The sequence below is a fragment of the Pelecanus crispus genome, chromosome 1, assembly GCF_030463565.1.
Source record: "Pelecanus crispus isolate bPelCri1 chromosome 1, bPelCri1.pri, whole genome shotgun sequence".
NCBI lineage: Eukaryota > Metazoa > Chordata > Aves > Pelecaniformes > Pelecanidae > Pelecanus > Pelecanus crispus.
Window position 1 is genome coordinate 179,024,853 of NC_134643.1, and position 15,855 is coordinate 179,040,707.

A 15,855-nucleotide genomic window follows, 5' to 3' on the forward strand; every position below is an offset into this window, starting at 1 on the left:
TAATAAAGGCTTTACTCAACACTAAACGCTTCTCCTTTGTTTTTTATTTTAGTTTGCCCTTTTAAGAAAACCAGGTCCTTGAGCAAATTCAGAGCCACAGTGAAAGACCCTCTTGGTACACAATCTCTGTTTCCCATTGCAAGTCACATCTGCATTTGCAGAATCCAAACATTAAATTGAAAAAAAAATTAAGATAATAATAAGATTGATTTAAAAATACTTATCTGTCTTTTAGGCATACTATGGCTTCATAACACATACATTTAAGATTTAAAAAAAATTTTCAGGTGAACTTAGTATTTGCAAAAATCCAGCATAATCTAAATGCTAAGTAATAAAAACTTCAGGAGTTAAGTAGATGTCAGTTGCTAAATTCTGACAATGTTTACATTGCACACTCAAGAACAGCATTATTGCTGAAATAGATTCTTTATTTCTGAAACATTCCAAAACAGCAGTATACACAGTTGTAATCAAATATTAATTCATATGCCATTATAAGAAAGCATTGATTAGTGCAATTGGATTTTGTAAAAGATCTATCAAAAAGATTTATTTGCATTAAAACTCATTTTCCATAAGCAACTGTTAATAAAACATTACAATTTTATTCTTTGTAATAAAGTACTGAAAACCAACTGTAGTTTTAGAGATCACTGTATCTTTCTAAGTGCAATGTGACTTATGCTGCCATTTTAAATACAAACCACTATGACAATAAATTAACAATTGAACAAATGATGAAAGACCAATAAAACCATGCTGACCCAGCTGGATGGCAATTTCCAGTGAATGCTACTTTTTTTGTGCTTCTGCAACATAAATACACTGCTTTGTATTGCCAATGGTACAATTTTGTAAGATATGTTCCTAGCGCTAAAAAAAGTACATTACCCCAAAAATATTATTTATGGCACAGAAAAGTTAAATTATCTCTGTTGTTCAAGGTTCAGGCAAGTTTAAATGAACTTAAGTATACAAAATAAAATGTACTGGAAACACCAGAAAAAAATTCAAGCACATACATAAGTCCCCCCCAAATTCAAAATAAAATGCATGATGCCTTTACACTGAATAAATTATCTTGGAATTTCAGTACGGCAAAGCTGCCCGGAAAGCATTATCTCCTAGTTCTTTCCAAGGAAATAGTCTGGTACTTTGCACATATATACTTTCTTCAGTTCCAAATGCCAACACTGCCATTATTAGTCTGATAATGCAGCTGTTCAGGTAACAGATTAAGTGCAATATTTAGTATTTGATAAGATGTTCATTTTTAAAAAATGACATTGCATTATGGATGGTTATATATTAAAATACCGGGGGAAATAATACTGTATGACCCTCCTTTCCCAAATCATTGTTACCCAGCCAGCTGGGTAATGAAATCTGCATTATTTATTTTCCACTGTTGATGGGCATCCTTCATCAATAGCAGCCGTCTCTCCAGTTCGCATCCCGCATTGTGCTGAGCGACGAAAGTGGCTTTGGAGGCTGAAGAAAACTGTAATAAAAGAATGACAAAAAGAAAAGACAAAGGAAGTCATATTTCACATGAAAGATCAAGGTTAACAAACTTATTTACTTCTGTAGCAACACTGGCTTTGTGGCTTGCTTGGAGACATCACTCTGGTGATGGAAATCACCCTGATTTCTGGCTCCATGCTAATGCAAATGTGAAATTAAGGCCACTTCCAATGAGACCCCATTGCTATTACTGGTCTTAACAGGATACAAGGTTGGTAAAAAGGGATTTGGTGAATAACTCCCACGATGCACGAGACCCCTCTAAATGGGAAGATTTGATTCTTCAGGACTATATGCAATAAAACCCTATTTTTGTCACTATGGACAGCAGAATTCTAATGGCAAACAGTCGCTAAAAAGCTGTTGTGCTCAGCATGCTCATCAAAAAACAACACTTTATAAAAACACTATGCGCGAACACTAAAGCGTTTAGGCATCTTATCGGTTGAAGAACTCTACCAAGTCCTGCTCTTATCCAGACATGTGACGACATGTTTCCATCCCACAGCTGAAGTCAGAGAGCCACCAGTCCCAGCACCAACACCCCTGCAGGGTACTTGCCATCTTCCTGCCCCAACCCTCACACCTGGGCTGCATCTCTCACTAATGAACGAGGACTGATTAAAAAATGCTTGTTGACCATCTTCCAAACCCTCCAAGTACCAAGTTAACCGGTTCATAAAAGATTAAAAAATGGAAGAACAACCATCAGATTTGATCTGTCAACTCAGTGGTGATGAGGCAGGCTCTCTCTAATTTCCTGCAACCATGTCTTAGTTACCCCACAATTTGCTGAAAATAAGTGTGTCCCAATTCTGTGAAACTGTTTCTTACAAAACCAGGTCTTAAGCCTTGTTCTCACATGTCTCTGCTTTTTCTGTGAGTTACTGATGCCTCCTCTCCCTTCCAAATGCCCTTGGCTGCAAAAAGGCAGGGGTATGTTGTGAGGCAGGCAGAGTCAGTAAGTTAAAAGCAGTCACCGGAGCAGCTTCTTGCCTCTCTGCTACGACTGCTTTTTTAGTGGCAAAAAAATTGCACCTAAGTAAGGTTGTTAAACTTAGGTTCAGCCAAGCTGCTTTTGTGCAGCTCCACTTTATTGCAGTATCACTTATCTTTCGTAGAAATCCAGTTACTTGAGGCATAAAGCACAACCTGCCTCTGCCGTTTCCTGCAACTGCTGCTTTCATTTCTTTTTTCCCAGAAAGAAAAAAACATGAAAGTATGTTTAACAATCTCAAAAGAAAACAGAGACGACAGAACTAAAAAACGGGTAGATGTGACACTTCGGGACATGGTTTAGTCTAGTCTACCCTTGATTGGCTTAGAGTAGACTTGGTAGTGTAGGTTAATGGTCGGACTGGATGATCTTAAAGGTCTTTTCCAACCTAAACAATTCTATGATTCTAAAGAAAAGTTAACTACATTGAAAAGAAATGTAAGAATACTGGTACATATCCAGAGTCGAATCTCTGCTGCAGGGCAGTGAACAGGAAGATGCATCAGCAATGAAAACTGTTTCAAACAAGCACAAGCTGTCAGTATGATGATGTGTGGTTTGAGGTAACAGAGTTTTGGAGGGTCTGTAGTCCCTTTCTACTTTCCCATCATCAGCTGGATTTCAGCGACTGGCTCCAGCGCAAGGCAGCAGGAACAAGCAAGCCTCCCACCGTGGCTCCGGAGCTGTGCTTATGCTGCTGCCATGCCTACGCCTGGTACCTGGGATGACCCAGACCCTGACCTGCTGATTGACTTCCTGGCTTTAGCTGGGACCTGCTTTGTCAGTGCGGACTTGTCTGGAGACTGGGGCTGTTGGCTGACCCTGGTCACCTTCAGTGCTGCTCTTGGTTGGGTACTGAGGGACAGCCTGGCTGTCCTACTCGGCTGCCAGCTCACCTTGCCTTACTGGAAGCTGCCCCTGCTGCCCCTCACATCATGCTCCCGGGTAAGGACAGAAAGTGGAGGACTGGCAGATAGGGGATGGGAGGCGAGAAGGTAGGTTTGCAAGAAGCCCAGAGCGTGGAGTTGGAAAGGGCTGGGGGTTGCGTGGATCCATTCAACAGGAACAAAAAAAAAAACCAACCAACCAAGAAAAAGTGCTGCCTGACTTGTAAGGCTAAGTAGAGATGGACTGTACTCTTTAATTTCTTTACACTGCGTTTGGATGCACGAATGTCTGAAGGCAAGGAGAAAAGCAGTTAATATTTAGCCAAGTTGGTTATCTTGGCTACTGTAATTTTATTTTACAAATTATCAAAAGCACTCTCTCACGTGCTTCATCCTATACAGTAAATACTGAAGCTCCCTAATGCAGGCCCTATGTAAAGTGTTTAACAACCTATTTTAAGTATCTAAAATACCAATAACTTGGCTACCTAACAGTGTGGCCACAGGCATGAAGACACAGCTTTGCTCTGAATGTGCACTTCTTCCAGAACATCTGATTGGTTTTGGAGGGGCGGGGGGCACACCAAAACAAAGGACCTTTTCTACTTTTAATCAAGTTATGACTAAAACCACTTTAATTTTCAGTGTACTAACAGAAGCTAGACTCAAACTCATGATCAGAAATATTATTCCTTAGAAATGACCACAGTGACAAAAATCAACAGGAGAAAATCTACCGCTGATGGCTGAATGCTTTCCAAGAAAATTCCATGTGAACTGAAAATGCCCTTATTTTCCACATGAATAAATAAAATGAAACTAAGGTCTTAAAGAACTGTAGGCTGAGCTCCAATCTGCCCGTGCTTTTAGAGTTCTATAAACTTGTCATTCCCACAGCGCAAAGACCATCTATCTTCAAGGATCACTGGTCTGGCTGTACGGCAACATATGATCCTGCTAAGGTACATTTAAAGGTGAGAAGACAGGAGCCCAGACTTTCTGGACTATAAATAGCCTTGTTACTGAATTGAATTAGTTTCTAATAAAAAAAGTGTTGAGAGTACAGTGTCTCACTCTCCCGCTGAAACCTCTTAATTTTGTTTTTCTTTAATATTGTCTGTTGTATGAAAAGTTACAAAATAGCAAGGGACTGGTCTTCATGGCACAGAAAGTCTCTTTCTCACATGTTACTATGAAAGATTTAAGAGCTCTGCAGAAGAACATGAAATGGAGGAAAGGAAAAAGGAAAAAAGAAAGAAAACCCTCTACTATAAAGAACTCTAACAGAGAGAGTTCCAGCAGAGAGCAAAGGAGGTTATAACAGAAATCGCATGGTACAGTTTTCATCAAAGAAACCTGACAGCTCTTCATCAAAGTTTCACCGCAGTTGGTCAAAATCTGCTGTCAGTCACATCGGTGTAATCCCCAAGTAACTCAACCAAAGAGAGAATGTGAGCAATTGAACTTATTCTGGATCTAGCTGGCATCTAGCAAAAAGTATAAAAAATGGTGAGAGCTAAACAGTGACAGTTCAGCCAACAGAAAACCAGGTGGTCACACAGCAGGCCCTCACAGAGGAGGGACACGTGTGATGGGAAAAAAAGAGCTGGAAGAGTTGACACAAGTTGATGTAAGTTTCTCTCTGAGAAATTTCATCACCTATTAATCACAGAATATACAGCTGAGAGTTTAACTCCCAGCTGTGATAAGGTGATTAAAACAGTCTTTCCTAAAGCTTATTTTATTGCTTGCCCTAAAAAACCCAAAACCCAAAAAACTGTGGAGATTAAATTCTCTTGGAAAAATGCAAAAAAAATGCACCTGCTTAACAGTACAGCTCATTGCAAGTATGTGATAGTCCAGGATTTCCTGTTTGCATATTGTCTCCCAGCTGGAACTGAAAAGATGCTGGTTCAACACAAGACTATACTATCGAGGATATTTCCTTCCTCACAATGCCATAATGTCACAAGTTGCATTTTCACAGTCTACTGCCATTTACAACAGGGATGCAACTCTTTCTATTTGAGTACTCTAAGATTTGCTCATCCTGTGACATTGAAATAGCAGTTGGCACAAGTCTGGAAGAAGGCAAGCCACCTATGTTGAAGATACGAGGTTTCTATTCGTTTTGATTTCTTACTGATGGGCAGCAATCCATTCTTATTTATATGTGATTATATTCTACCAATTATCATAGTTTACTAGGAACTACCAACAAGCATTGTCCATTATTATTTCTGGAAAGAAGTCTTTACCCTTTCAGTGACTCAGCATTGAGAGCTAGAAACTGTTTGTTTTATAGCCCAGCTTCATATTCAGGAGAAAAAAATCCCCACAATCTAAGCCAAAGCCATCCACATAGGGAAGGAGGCCTAGTTAATTCTTACCTTCGAACTGGCTGTGCAATTTTACTTCTGGGTATGCCACTTCCATTGATGGCCAGCGATGGTCTTGGAAGAGCACTGCGCCCTACAATCCCTTGACTGGCAGTCTTGTTTGGCATTGGGATCCCAGTGTTAGAATATAACTGCAAGTTGTTGGACACTGGAATACTGCTGCTGCTGCTACTACTACTACCACCTTGTACGGTTGGGCTTACGTAGGCAGTAGCTTTGAGAGGCTGTCTGACAGACACTGGAAAATGTCCCACACTGTGAACTCTGTGCTGAAGCTGTCCTGGTGATGGAACTGTAAAGAGTGGTAGAAAAGGAAGTAACAAGGTCAGTATGCAACAGATGAGGCCAGGTAGTAATGCTCATTTCTAGACAGATCTGAATAGGAATGAACACATTATACAATTTGCTTGCTGAACGACTGAAAGACCCCTTGGATCCAATACTGTATCCAGTAACACTGCACTGTGTACTGAATACCCTGTTCCATCTCCATCCTGAACAAAAATCCCACCCATATTCACCCTTCTTTCTCCCCTCAAAGACATTTCATTAGCCATTACAAGCACGCTAATTCCACCTATGCAATTAGAGCTTTAAACAGGAGAAATGGCTGAAGTTATAAATTAATTACTGTTAGATCATTTAGATTTTTGTAAGGTTGCTTGCAATAACCACAAATTGTTTAAGCAACATTGCATTAAAACATTATAAAACATCACAGAAGTCTAAGCTTTATGTATAAAAACAATAAAAAGACTATAAAAAGGTCTTGAATATAACAGCATATTCCAAGGCCAGTGTTATGTAAACTAGCATTTTAAATCAATGCTATGGGTTCCAGAAACTTTACATACAGATTTTCTACACAATCCTGCCCTCTGGTGTACATCACACACACATCTGTTTCAGAGTCCACATATCAAAAGCAAACTGTCAAAAGACTGAATCACATAAACTAACGTACTGCATATTGGCCAATCCTTTTCCAAGTCTTTGAAAAAGGACATCTTAAAATCATTTAAAGACACAAAAGAAAACATAGATGTGTGATTCAATTAAACAATACCAGCAATATATTGCTATGAAACTCTTATCGTAACACAGCTCCTTAAATACCCCAGCCCAGCCACTTATTAGAAATGTTTTTCAAAAACTTAATTTAGAATATCACATTTTATATATACACACATAGACAGAGAACTATATATTTCTAAAATAGTAAATAAAATTAAACTCTCAACACACTACCATGCAAATCCAAGTGGGAACCTGAACAACTACTCCTACTGAAACAGGACAAAAATAAAACAAAGTAAATTTTCCAGAAAAGATACAATTTAATAGTTTTGAGCCTTCTAGTACCTGAAGGGAGCTTACAAGAAAGCTGGAGAAGGACTTTTTACAAGGAAATGTAGTCATAGGACAAGGAGTAATGGCTTTAAACTGAAAGAGGGTAGATTTAGATTAGATATAAGGAAGAAATTCTTCACTATGAGGGTGGAGAGGCACTGGAACAGGTTGCCCAGAGAAGTTGTGCATGTCCCGTCCCTGGAAGTGTTCAAGGCCAGGCTGGAAGGGGCTTTGAGCAACCTGGTGTAGTGGAAGGTGTCCCCGCCCATGGCAAGGGGTTTGGAAGCAGATGATCTTTAAGGTCCCTTCAAACCCAAACCATTCTATGATTTGTAAATTCTGCTCCAATTTGAAAGAACACACCCACAGGAAAAAGTTTCACCAACTTCTCCCTCCAAAACCTCAGAGGACGTGGGAGGCATAAGTTAAATCCTTTCTCTTGCTTGTGTCCAATGAAATCCACTTTCTCCATTCCCTCCCAGAGTACCTCAACCACTGTGCTAGAAGAGATGGGTGTGGATCTTGATCTATCTTGTTCACATCCTACATTAATAATTCAACATTCATTACATCAATTCTCCCTTCATCCCCTCATACTCCCCCTAAATTAAACTAATTACAGCATCATTTTAACTCCCCCGCTCAACAAGTATATTGTACCTGAGGATATAACCCCCTGTTTACCACATTTGCTCGGAAGAAAGTGGCTCAACTTCAGTAGAGGAGAGATCATATATTTTAAGATAGTATTTATACAGTGTACAGTAAAACCAGCATTGCATAAATTACCAAGAAAAGCAGTTTTCAATTCTAGTATCAAAACTAAAAATGTAAGCTTATATGAATTAATCACATTATTGGTGCTTCTACAGTACTACTACTACTAATTATAATTTTAGTTTTAAAGTTGGCAAAAATGAACGGGGCGGGGGGCGTGGGGGAAAGGAGGTGATGACACTCCCAATACTGCATAACAAGATTGGCAGAATTTGCTTTCTGAAATAGAAACTTTGAAAATCACGAGCTATATTAAAATCTGGTGTAAAAGGAACACAGTCTGCTTTTAATTTTTCATAAAGCAGAGGATCAGTGACTGGGACATGTATTTTACCACTCTATTGATTCCTTGCGCGCAGCCAAAGAACACAGGTACTTACTACATGACTGCATCCTCGAAATCCCATTACTCGCTCCATGCAAATTGGAGTCAAAGCTCTGACTGTTCCTCACAGTGACTGGAGAACTAGCAAAGCCAGCATTACTGTTAATGGTGGGAGTACTTGGCATCCGAGTGAGGTTAGGCATGCTTCTTCGAAGTTTATCTGAAGCAAAAGAAGACAACATCCATAGTCATGTCAGAATTTCCAACAAACACCAGCAGCCTCTGAATACTTTCTGTAGAAAATAAAAATTAAAACAAATTACTTCAACACAAAGAAAGGTTTTGCTCTGCAGGAAGAATATGAGTAAGTTTTGTCAGCCTACTAATTGAACCCTTCTGACTATTGTTAACAGCAAGATTATTCACAAATAGTTTTAAAGACACCAATAGGCAGTACATTTTTGGAATCACAAGGATTTAAACACTCAAGTGACTTAAGGATGAATTTCATGTAAATGTATAAAGTAGGCCAGATGAATCATGCCCTAAATGTGCCTGTTTCTTTGCAGTGAATACAAAGCAAGGCTGCAGTGATGAAGTAAGACACAGGTATCTACACTGTGGCTATCTAAAGACAGGTGAGATGAATCCATCCTAAGTGACTAAAGTCTTGCTTTCAGGTGCCAATGAGATGCTAACAAATTCCATTCAGTCCCTAACCTTGTTAGCAAGTTTCTGCAGGTGGCCACGCACAAAACCTGGTGAGTCTTGGTGCAGTTCAGTTGCTTGGAGCCCTGGGTTGACATCAGGGTTTTCAAATCTGGTGGTTCTCCCTCTTACCCTACTTGTGCCTGATTTGGTAGGCATTTTCAGAACAGGCCTGTAGGGTCTTTCACAAAAAGAAAGCTGCAAATGCCCCAAATGTTTTTGGGGCAGGTTCAACAGCTAAGGCAAGTGTCTAAGAGGTCAGAAGGCGTCTGCAACCCCACAGAGGGTTGAGAGATTTGGAGAGAAGCCAAAACCAAGTCTGACATCTCAAGACTTCCCAGCCACAACAGCATTAGGTAATCTAAGGTGAAGGTCTTTTGGTCTCTTCTGCCACAGGGCCAAAGAGAGATGACTCAATTCTGTATAATCAGAAGAGACTGGTGGGGGCAGAAGGGCACACACTGAATGACCTAGCCTGAATTGTCTCCTGTGACATGACAGACTTCAGTAAAGCACCGCTGTGGCAAAATAACAGGTCATTCGTTAGACTGGCATTGACAACACCACGAACGCTGGCCTCTTGGCCAGGATCAGGAGCACGAGTGCTGTGCCCTGCTGAGGTGGCTATGTTTCTCCTGGTACGGTGTCAGCGTGCAGGCCACCAGCTCCTGCCGCAGGTTCCAGCACCTGGCAGACGTCTGCCTCCAGTTCTTATTCTGCAACAGACAGCAGGCAGCTACAAGTGCTCTCTCCAACAGCAAGCAGGGCATTTCAAGATTGATGTTTTGGATTTATGCACAGGCATGACGCATCACATGAGGCTTGGAACTGCTGTTTTGGGCCGACCTCCTAGCTCACACAGGACGAGTTCCACAGAAACAGTAAACTGGCTTATGAATCTCTGTTTATCAGTCCACATAAATGTATAACCTATTTAGCAGTATCATGAGCTCCTCTAATCCTTAAAGCTGCTAACAACTGACGAGTAATAAGAAGTGACAGTGCAGTTCTATCTATACATGGTATTAATAGTCACTAACAGTAACTTCAATATATATGACACCTGCGTAACTCCAGCAAACTGAGTCACAGCAAGGTTACAACTCCAGCTGTTTTTTATGACTGGTCCTCATGATAAGAACCGGTACAGAATCCTGCAAATAGTCCAAAACATCCTTGTACTTCAAAGGTCCAGTAGTTCTAATATCCTCATGTCTCGAGTCCCAGTTACTAGTGCCTACCTGCCCTTAACACTATATTATGCACACTAGTCCTGCAATGATGAGACCTTCTTCTCTCCCATCTCAGCTAAGGTTAACTTTTAGTTACCATACATGGTCTGACATAGAAAACCATTACTGTCGAGGAAATAGTTTAAATAGTCCCATGAATTAAATATACTACATTTTCATATTTTTGAAATCAAACAGTAGGTATGGGAGGTAAGACAGGGAAGAGTTCAGTGCAGGAAAAGGAAATGCAAGGTTTGAGTTCGTGGAAACTAGAGTACAGCCAAATCCTAATAAAGAACCAGTTTAAGGGTAATCCTTCCTCAAAGAGTTAAGAGTTGTTGTGCTTCAGCGACTCATCACTGACACTGGCAGGCTGAAACTGTCAGTGGTACAGCAATGAACACGAGCAAAGGTATTACCACTGTGGTTCAGTCAGGTTAAGTATTAGTATCACTGATATAACAATGATAAAAGTTATCAGGCTTCCAAAACTGTCCTGGGGATGCAAACAATGGCATCCATACAGCTATAATATGTCCCTATTTCTGAAATACTCATGATCTTGCAAACTGGAAACTCTTCCTGTGATGCAATCTTTGGCCCAGAGTGGCAGAACATTCGTGAACATGGAACATCTGTAGCTACTGTTAATTTTGGAGCCCTAGCCTACCGTTTAAAATCTTAAGTCCACATTACAGAACTCGGCAAAAAAGGTTTGAGCGGCAGGATGGTGGTAGGTAAGATGGCACTAGCTAAAATAACTTTGCTAATACTATTTATGTATCACGTTGTCTAAGCAGAATTCCTTGGACTGTACATGCTTTTCCACTCAGGGACTGCATCAGCCACCACAGGCATGGATTTCCTCCATGTGATGGGCGGCCACATCTTTTGCCTCCTGTTTATTAGTCCCTTCTTGTTTCCAGCAGTCTGTTCTGCTGCTGATTCTTTCAGTCCTCAGGCAGCAGATTCCTGCTGCACCTAAATTCTCACCCATCGACCATCTGTGTTACTTCTTTGATGGGTCCTTGTGTCTGCTGAGATAAATGGCCCTGAAAAGCAATGAAAATAGCAGGTCAGTTTTGTGTTTGGGGAAAACCCAGAAACGTTCATCTTGATGACATTTTGCAGCTTTCATCTCCTTGGATGATCCATCCTCTTTCATCTCTTTCTTGAAGTTTGTTCTGCCACCTGTTCCCCTCCTGAGAACAGTGGAAAGAGTCTTACAGACGTTTTGCTTGTAAATGAAATGCTGGCTCTTGTGAGCTTGATATATGGAAGCAGAAGGTGTGAGCTATGTGATTTTAATATTATTTCAGGCTGCTGAGACATGACTAGATAGAAACTTGCTGGAAATATGAGAAGAAAACAAAAATATTTTTCCAAGCCGCAAGTAGCAAACCTTCCCTTTCTAGAGCTCTTTGCTCTCCTAAGACTGATGAGAAAATTAACAGAAAGGAATAGAGCCAAGACATATTCTCAGGTGAGAAGTAATTTGCCCAAATAGTCCTGTTTATGATGAATGCTGAAATTTGCTACAGTTTCTGCTACCTCTTCTGCACTAATCTGGATCAGTGGCAAGCCTAAAAAAAATCATCAGTTTTTGACAGTTCATTCTGTTCGGAAGATGTGGATATTAACACCAGTCAGGAACTCCAAAGGACCTGCGCCTTCTACAGCATCCAAAGATATTGTGACCCACTACTGAGTCTCAACCATAATCTAGGACGAAACAAATATGATGTTTAAGTAGGATGCAGCCATATAAAGCATCACAGATGTATCTTCGCCTTTCCCAGCCTTCTCTGAGATGTAATAGCATGACCTAAGACATTGTATTATTGAGATATTTGAAAGTGTTGAAAGTTGAAAGAAAATGCAAGGACAGGTCATGCAAGGGAGTTAATAAGCACGAACTGATTATTGCCACCTTCTCAGAATAGTTCATACATATACACATGTGGTTGTCACTTCATGAGCATTCTTTAAGTGGCATATGCTGCCCTTGTTTCATCTATCTGCAGCAGAATGATACACCAAAGATTACCTACTGCACGTTTACACTTTTTCCCCCATGTAGCATCCACACTGAATTGCCTGTTGCCTACAGCACAGGAAAACCTGGGAATTATGAAATTCAGGGTCCTCTGCCCTCAACTAAAAATGTGCATGAAAAGGCCACCCCACAGCACAGATCATATGCACTACTGGCGAGAAACAGGTGAAAATGAGGCAAAAATGTCCCTTATTTTGTCAAACGTCCCAAAAAATTACAGTGAAGACAGCAGTTTCCTTCTTACCCAGCTGCTTCAGTTCTGATTTTTTCCAGGAAGTTCTTCCCCTAATGCTGTTTCCTCTCTGAAGTCAACCTGGGATTGGTGGCCCAGCTTCTTTCTGGCAGGACACCAGAACAGGCAGCACCTGCCTTCTGGTCCCAGCACAGCTGGTGGTCGCCCCCATTTCGCCACTGCTTTCCCCACCCCCCCCCCCCCCTTCCCTGACCTAATACTATCTCCAGCCAAAGATTAATGTCCATGTAGCATGCGAACAGACCTTGCCCTCGGAGCAAAGCTACCCCAGCAGAGGTGCACTCTTGGTGAGCTGCCAGACTGGGAGTTCTGCGGCAGTTCTTGTAAAGCATCACCTTCTCTCTGCCAAGACACCTCAACCAGTGAGGCTCTCCTTGCAAGGAGAGCTTAAGTTGACTCCACAGTGAAACGTCTTAACACACATTTATTCATTCATTGTTATTCTCTGGAAGCATTGTCAATGCCACAAGCCTTGCCAAAAGTGCACTATCGTTAAGGAATATGATACAATGAATCATGATTATTAGTGTCTCAGAAATCTGTATCACCATTTAAGCTACGTTAGCAGTTTCTTACACATATTTAAATCTTTCACACAAACCCTGCAAATTCAGCTCTGCCTTATCTGTACTGTACGCACAAATAAGTTGGGGAAAAACCATACAGAAAAAAATCTGGGCTTTTCTATTTTAAATATTATGTTCTCTATTAAGTAGATATTCAGAGTTTGTTCTGAAATCCTTAACAAACTTGTAGACTCAGTTACAACTTAATTCTAAGGGATTAATTTCTCTTCCTCATCTTTGAAGACTTGAGTTCAGTATCTGCATTGCATTTGTTATGGTTATAACATTTATGACATCCCAAATACAGAGTCTAATTAAAGGTCTGTGGTGTCATCAGTTGATACAACAGGGACATCAGCGTGTAAAAATACAATACAGATTAAGAACGAAAACCAACTCTTTCAGTTAAGCGAGAGACACCATTCTTCATAATTGTTAAGACCTACACTTTACTAATGTTGAATGCTTCCATTTTATTTAGAATCATTCTTTCATCTCACCCTGGCTTCACAGGCATATGTCTCCCTCCACAGTTACAGTAAATTAAAGATTTTTCCATTATCACTCCATGACTTCTCACTGATTACTGTTCTCAATAAAACTTCAAAGGTGACTAAGTAAGATTTTTTTCTCCTTTTCTTAATAAAGGTTCTGCAACTATTTCCTACAGTGAAATTATCCCTTCCTTACTGAATAAGAGAGGTTACAAGCAGAAAAGCACTCTGTAAATCAGTAAGAACAGACCTTTTCCCACCTCTCCAAACAACCCAATCAATGTTAGTCTATCCTGAACTGGTACCTAAACACAGACCTACTGCACCTGAAATGCTGCTCTTCTATATCTGCCTGGAGTTTGCTTAAATAAACCAACAAACCACCAACAAAACCATTTGCAGCTTTCCAAATGAGGCAAGTGTGTTGCAACAGCCAATGACAACCATAATATTTTGCCTGAGAAAAGCTATTCCCCAGAAGCATATGTGAGTAACTCATAGCTAGTAATTTCTGAAAAATAAAAGCAACACTTTTCAAGTGAATAGTATCTGTGGCCTGTTTATGAAGGTACCAACCAAGCTAAGAAGTTAAAAATCAACATAAAAAGGTAATGGAAAATATAACTTAAAACTAACCAAATTGCATGCACTGCTACTCAATGAAGGATGTATTTTTCATCTGCCCCTTCTTACTGTGTTACAATAAATGTAATCTTTAGCTGGAATTATTTGTCCAAAGTTTCCAAATTTGGGGTATTATACCAATGGTCACTTGAAAATTCACATGAAATAAGGGGTGCCAGGATAAAAGTTTACGAGTAAACTTATCTAAAATATCTGAAAGTGGGCCTGAACACAAGATGATCAATCCCACTTTCACTATTTTGTCTATCCTGGATTTTGACTGTTCTGGATGTTTTAACAGTACTATAGTCCTGTTACTTCTGGTTTCAGAAAATCAGAACTAATAAAGGGCATAATAATTAAAAAAAGAATAAAGTGACCAAACAGAAATAAAATTGTTTTTAAAAAAGTTAAAATGAGAGAGATTACTTCTGTGTCACAGTAAAAGAAAAGAAGTGTATATTTATAGACAACATAAAGCAGAAAACAGCTAGGTTTATGAAATTTGGTGATATTTCTTATATGAAAATGACTAAATACGAAGTATTCTTGATATTAATAGAGTTAGCAACATTTTAAGTTGTTAACCATTAACTCCTTCAAATTAGAGGAAGGGGAGAGAGGTATAAACATAAATCTTTCCATTGCCAACATATTAAAAGCTTTGTTAAATTATAAAACACATACTAGACAGACTCACTTTAGCCAACTGCAACAGATACTCAAAAGCTATTCACCTCCTGTCTCAGATCTTCGTTAAACAATCTATTTCTGACCCACTAACCGATTACAAAATCCCTGAAAACCAGAATGCCTGAAGAAGTTCAGAGATGGAATTTTTCTGATGTAACTCATCATTACAGACAATTCAGCTGATTTAGGGAGAAGGTGTAATTAAACAAGAAGAAAAAAAAAAGGGCAGATTTCATGCAAAACTTTTCCATTAGCAAGTTCTTGGCAGAACTGGAAATAAAATTTATTTGAAAGCAAAGATAACACACACACACTCTACAGGTGATGGCTGCAAAATGTTGTTTGAGAGGTAACAGCAGCCTATGCCTGCAGCCTATGCTATAGGTGGCCCCAAATACACTTTACACGCATCTTAACCATATTTACATTGGCACACATCTGCCACTCTGTGTGTGGTGGTTTGACCCTGGCTGAATGCCAAGTGCCCACCAAAGCCACTCTATCACCCTCCTTCTCAACCCGACAGGGGAGAGAAAATGTAATGAAAAGCTCATGGGTCGAGATAAGGACAGGGAGATCACTCAGCAATTGCCTTCACCAGTAAAAGAGACTCAACTTGGGGACAATCAGTTTAATTGGCCCCTCACTACAAGAAAGACATTGAGGTGCTGGAGTGTGTTCAGAGGCGGGCAACGAAGCTGGTGAAGGGTCTGGAGAACAAGTCTTATGAGGAGCGGCTGAGGGGACTGGGGTTGTTTAGCCTGGAAAAGAGGAGGCTGAGGGGAGACCTTATCGCTCTCTACAACTCCCTGAAAGGAGGTTGTAGTGAGGTGGGTGTTGGGCTCTTCTCCCAAGTAGCTAGCGATAGGACAAGAGGAAATGGGCTTAAGCTGCGCCAGGGGAGGTTTAGACTGGAAATTAGGAAAAATTTCTTTACGGAAAGGGTGGTCAGGCATTGGAACAGGCT

At 40.2% G+C, this 15,855-nt stretch overlaps 1 protein-coding gene across 3 annotated transcripts in view; it reads right to left on the bottom strand.

The window, feature by feature from the left end:
- Positions 1 to 1,428: 1,428 nt before the first annotated feature.
- Positions 1,429 to 15,855, bottom strand: part of SLAIN1 (SLAIN motif family member 1) — a 52,864-nt gene continuing 38,437 nt past the window's right edge. For all 3 annotated transcript variants that reach the window (XM_075724124.1, XM_075724117.1, XM_075724131.1), the window contains 3 exons: positions 8,318 to 8,482; positions 5,802 to 6,102; positions 1,429 to 1,504 (listed from right to left, as the gene is read on the bottom strand). In XM_075724124.1, coding sequence (XP_075580239.1) covers positions 1,429 to 1,504; positions 5,802 to 6,102; positions 8,318 to 8,482 — 542 coding nt within the window. The remainder of the gene's footprint in view (positions 1,505 to 5,801; positions 6,103 to 8,317; positions 8,483 to 15,855) is intronic.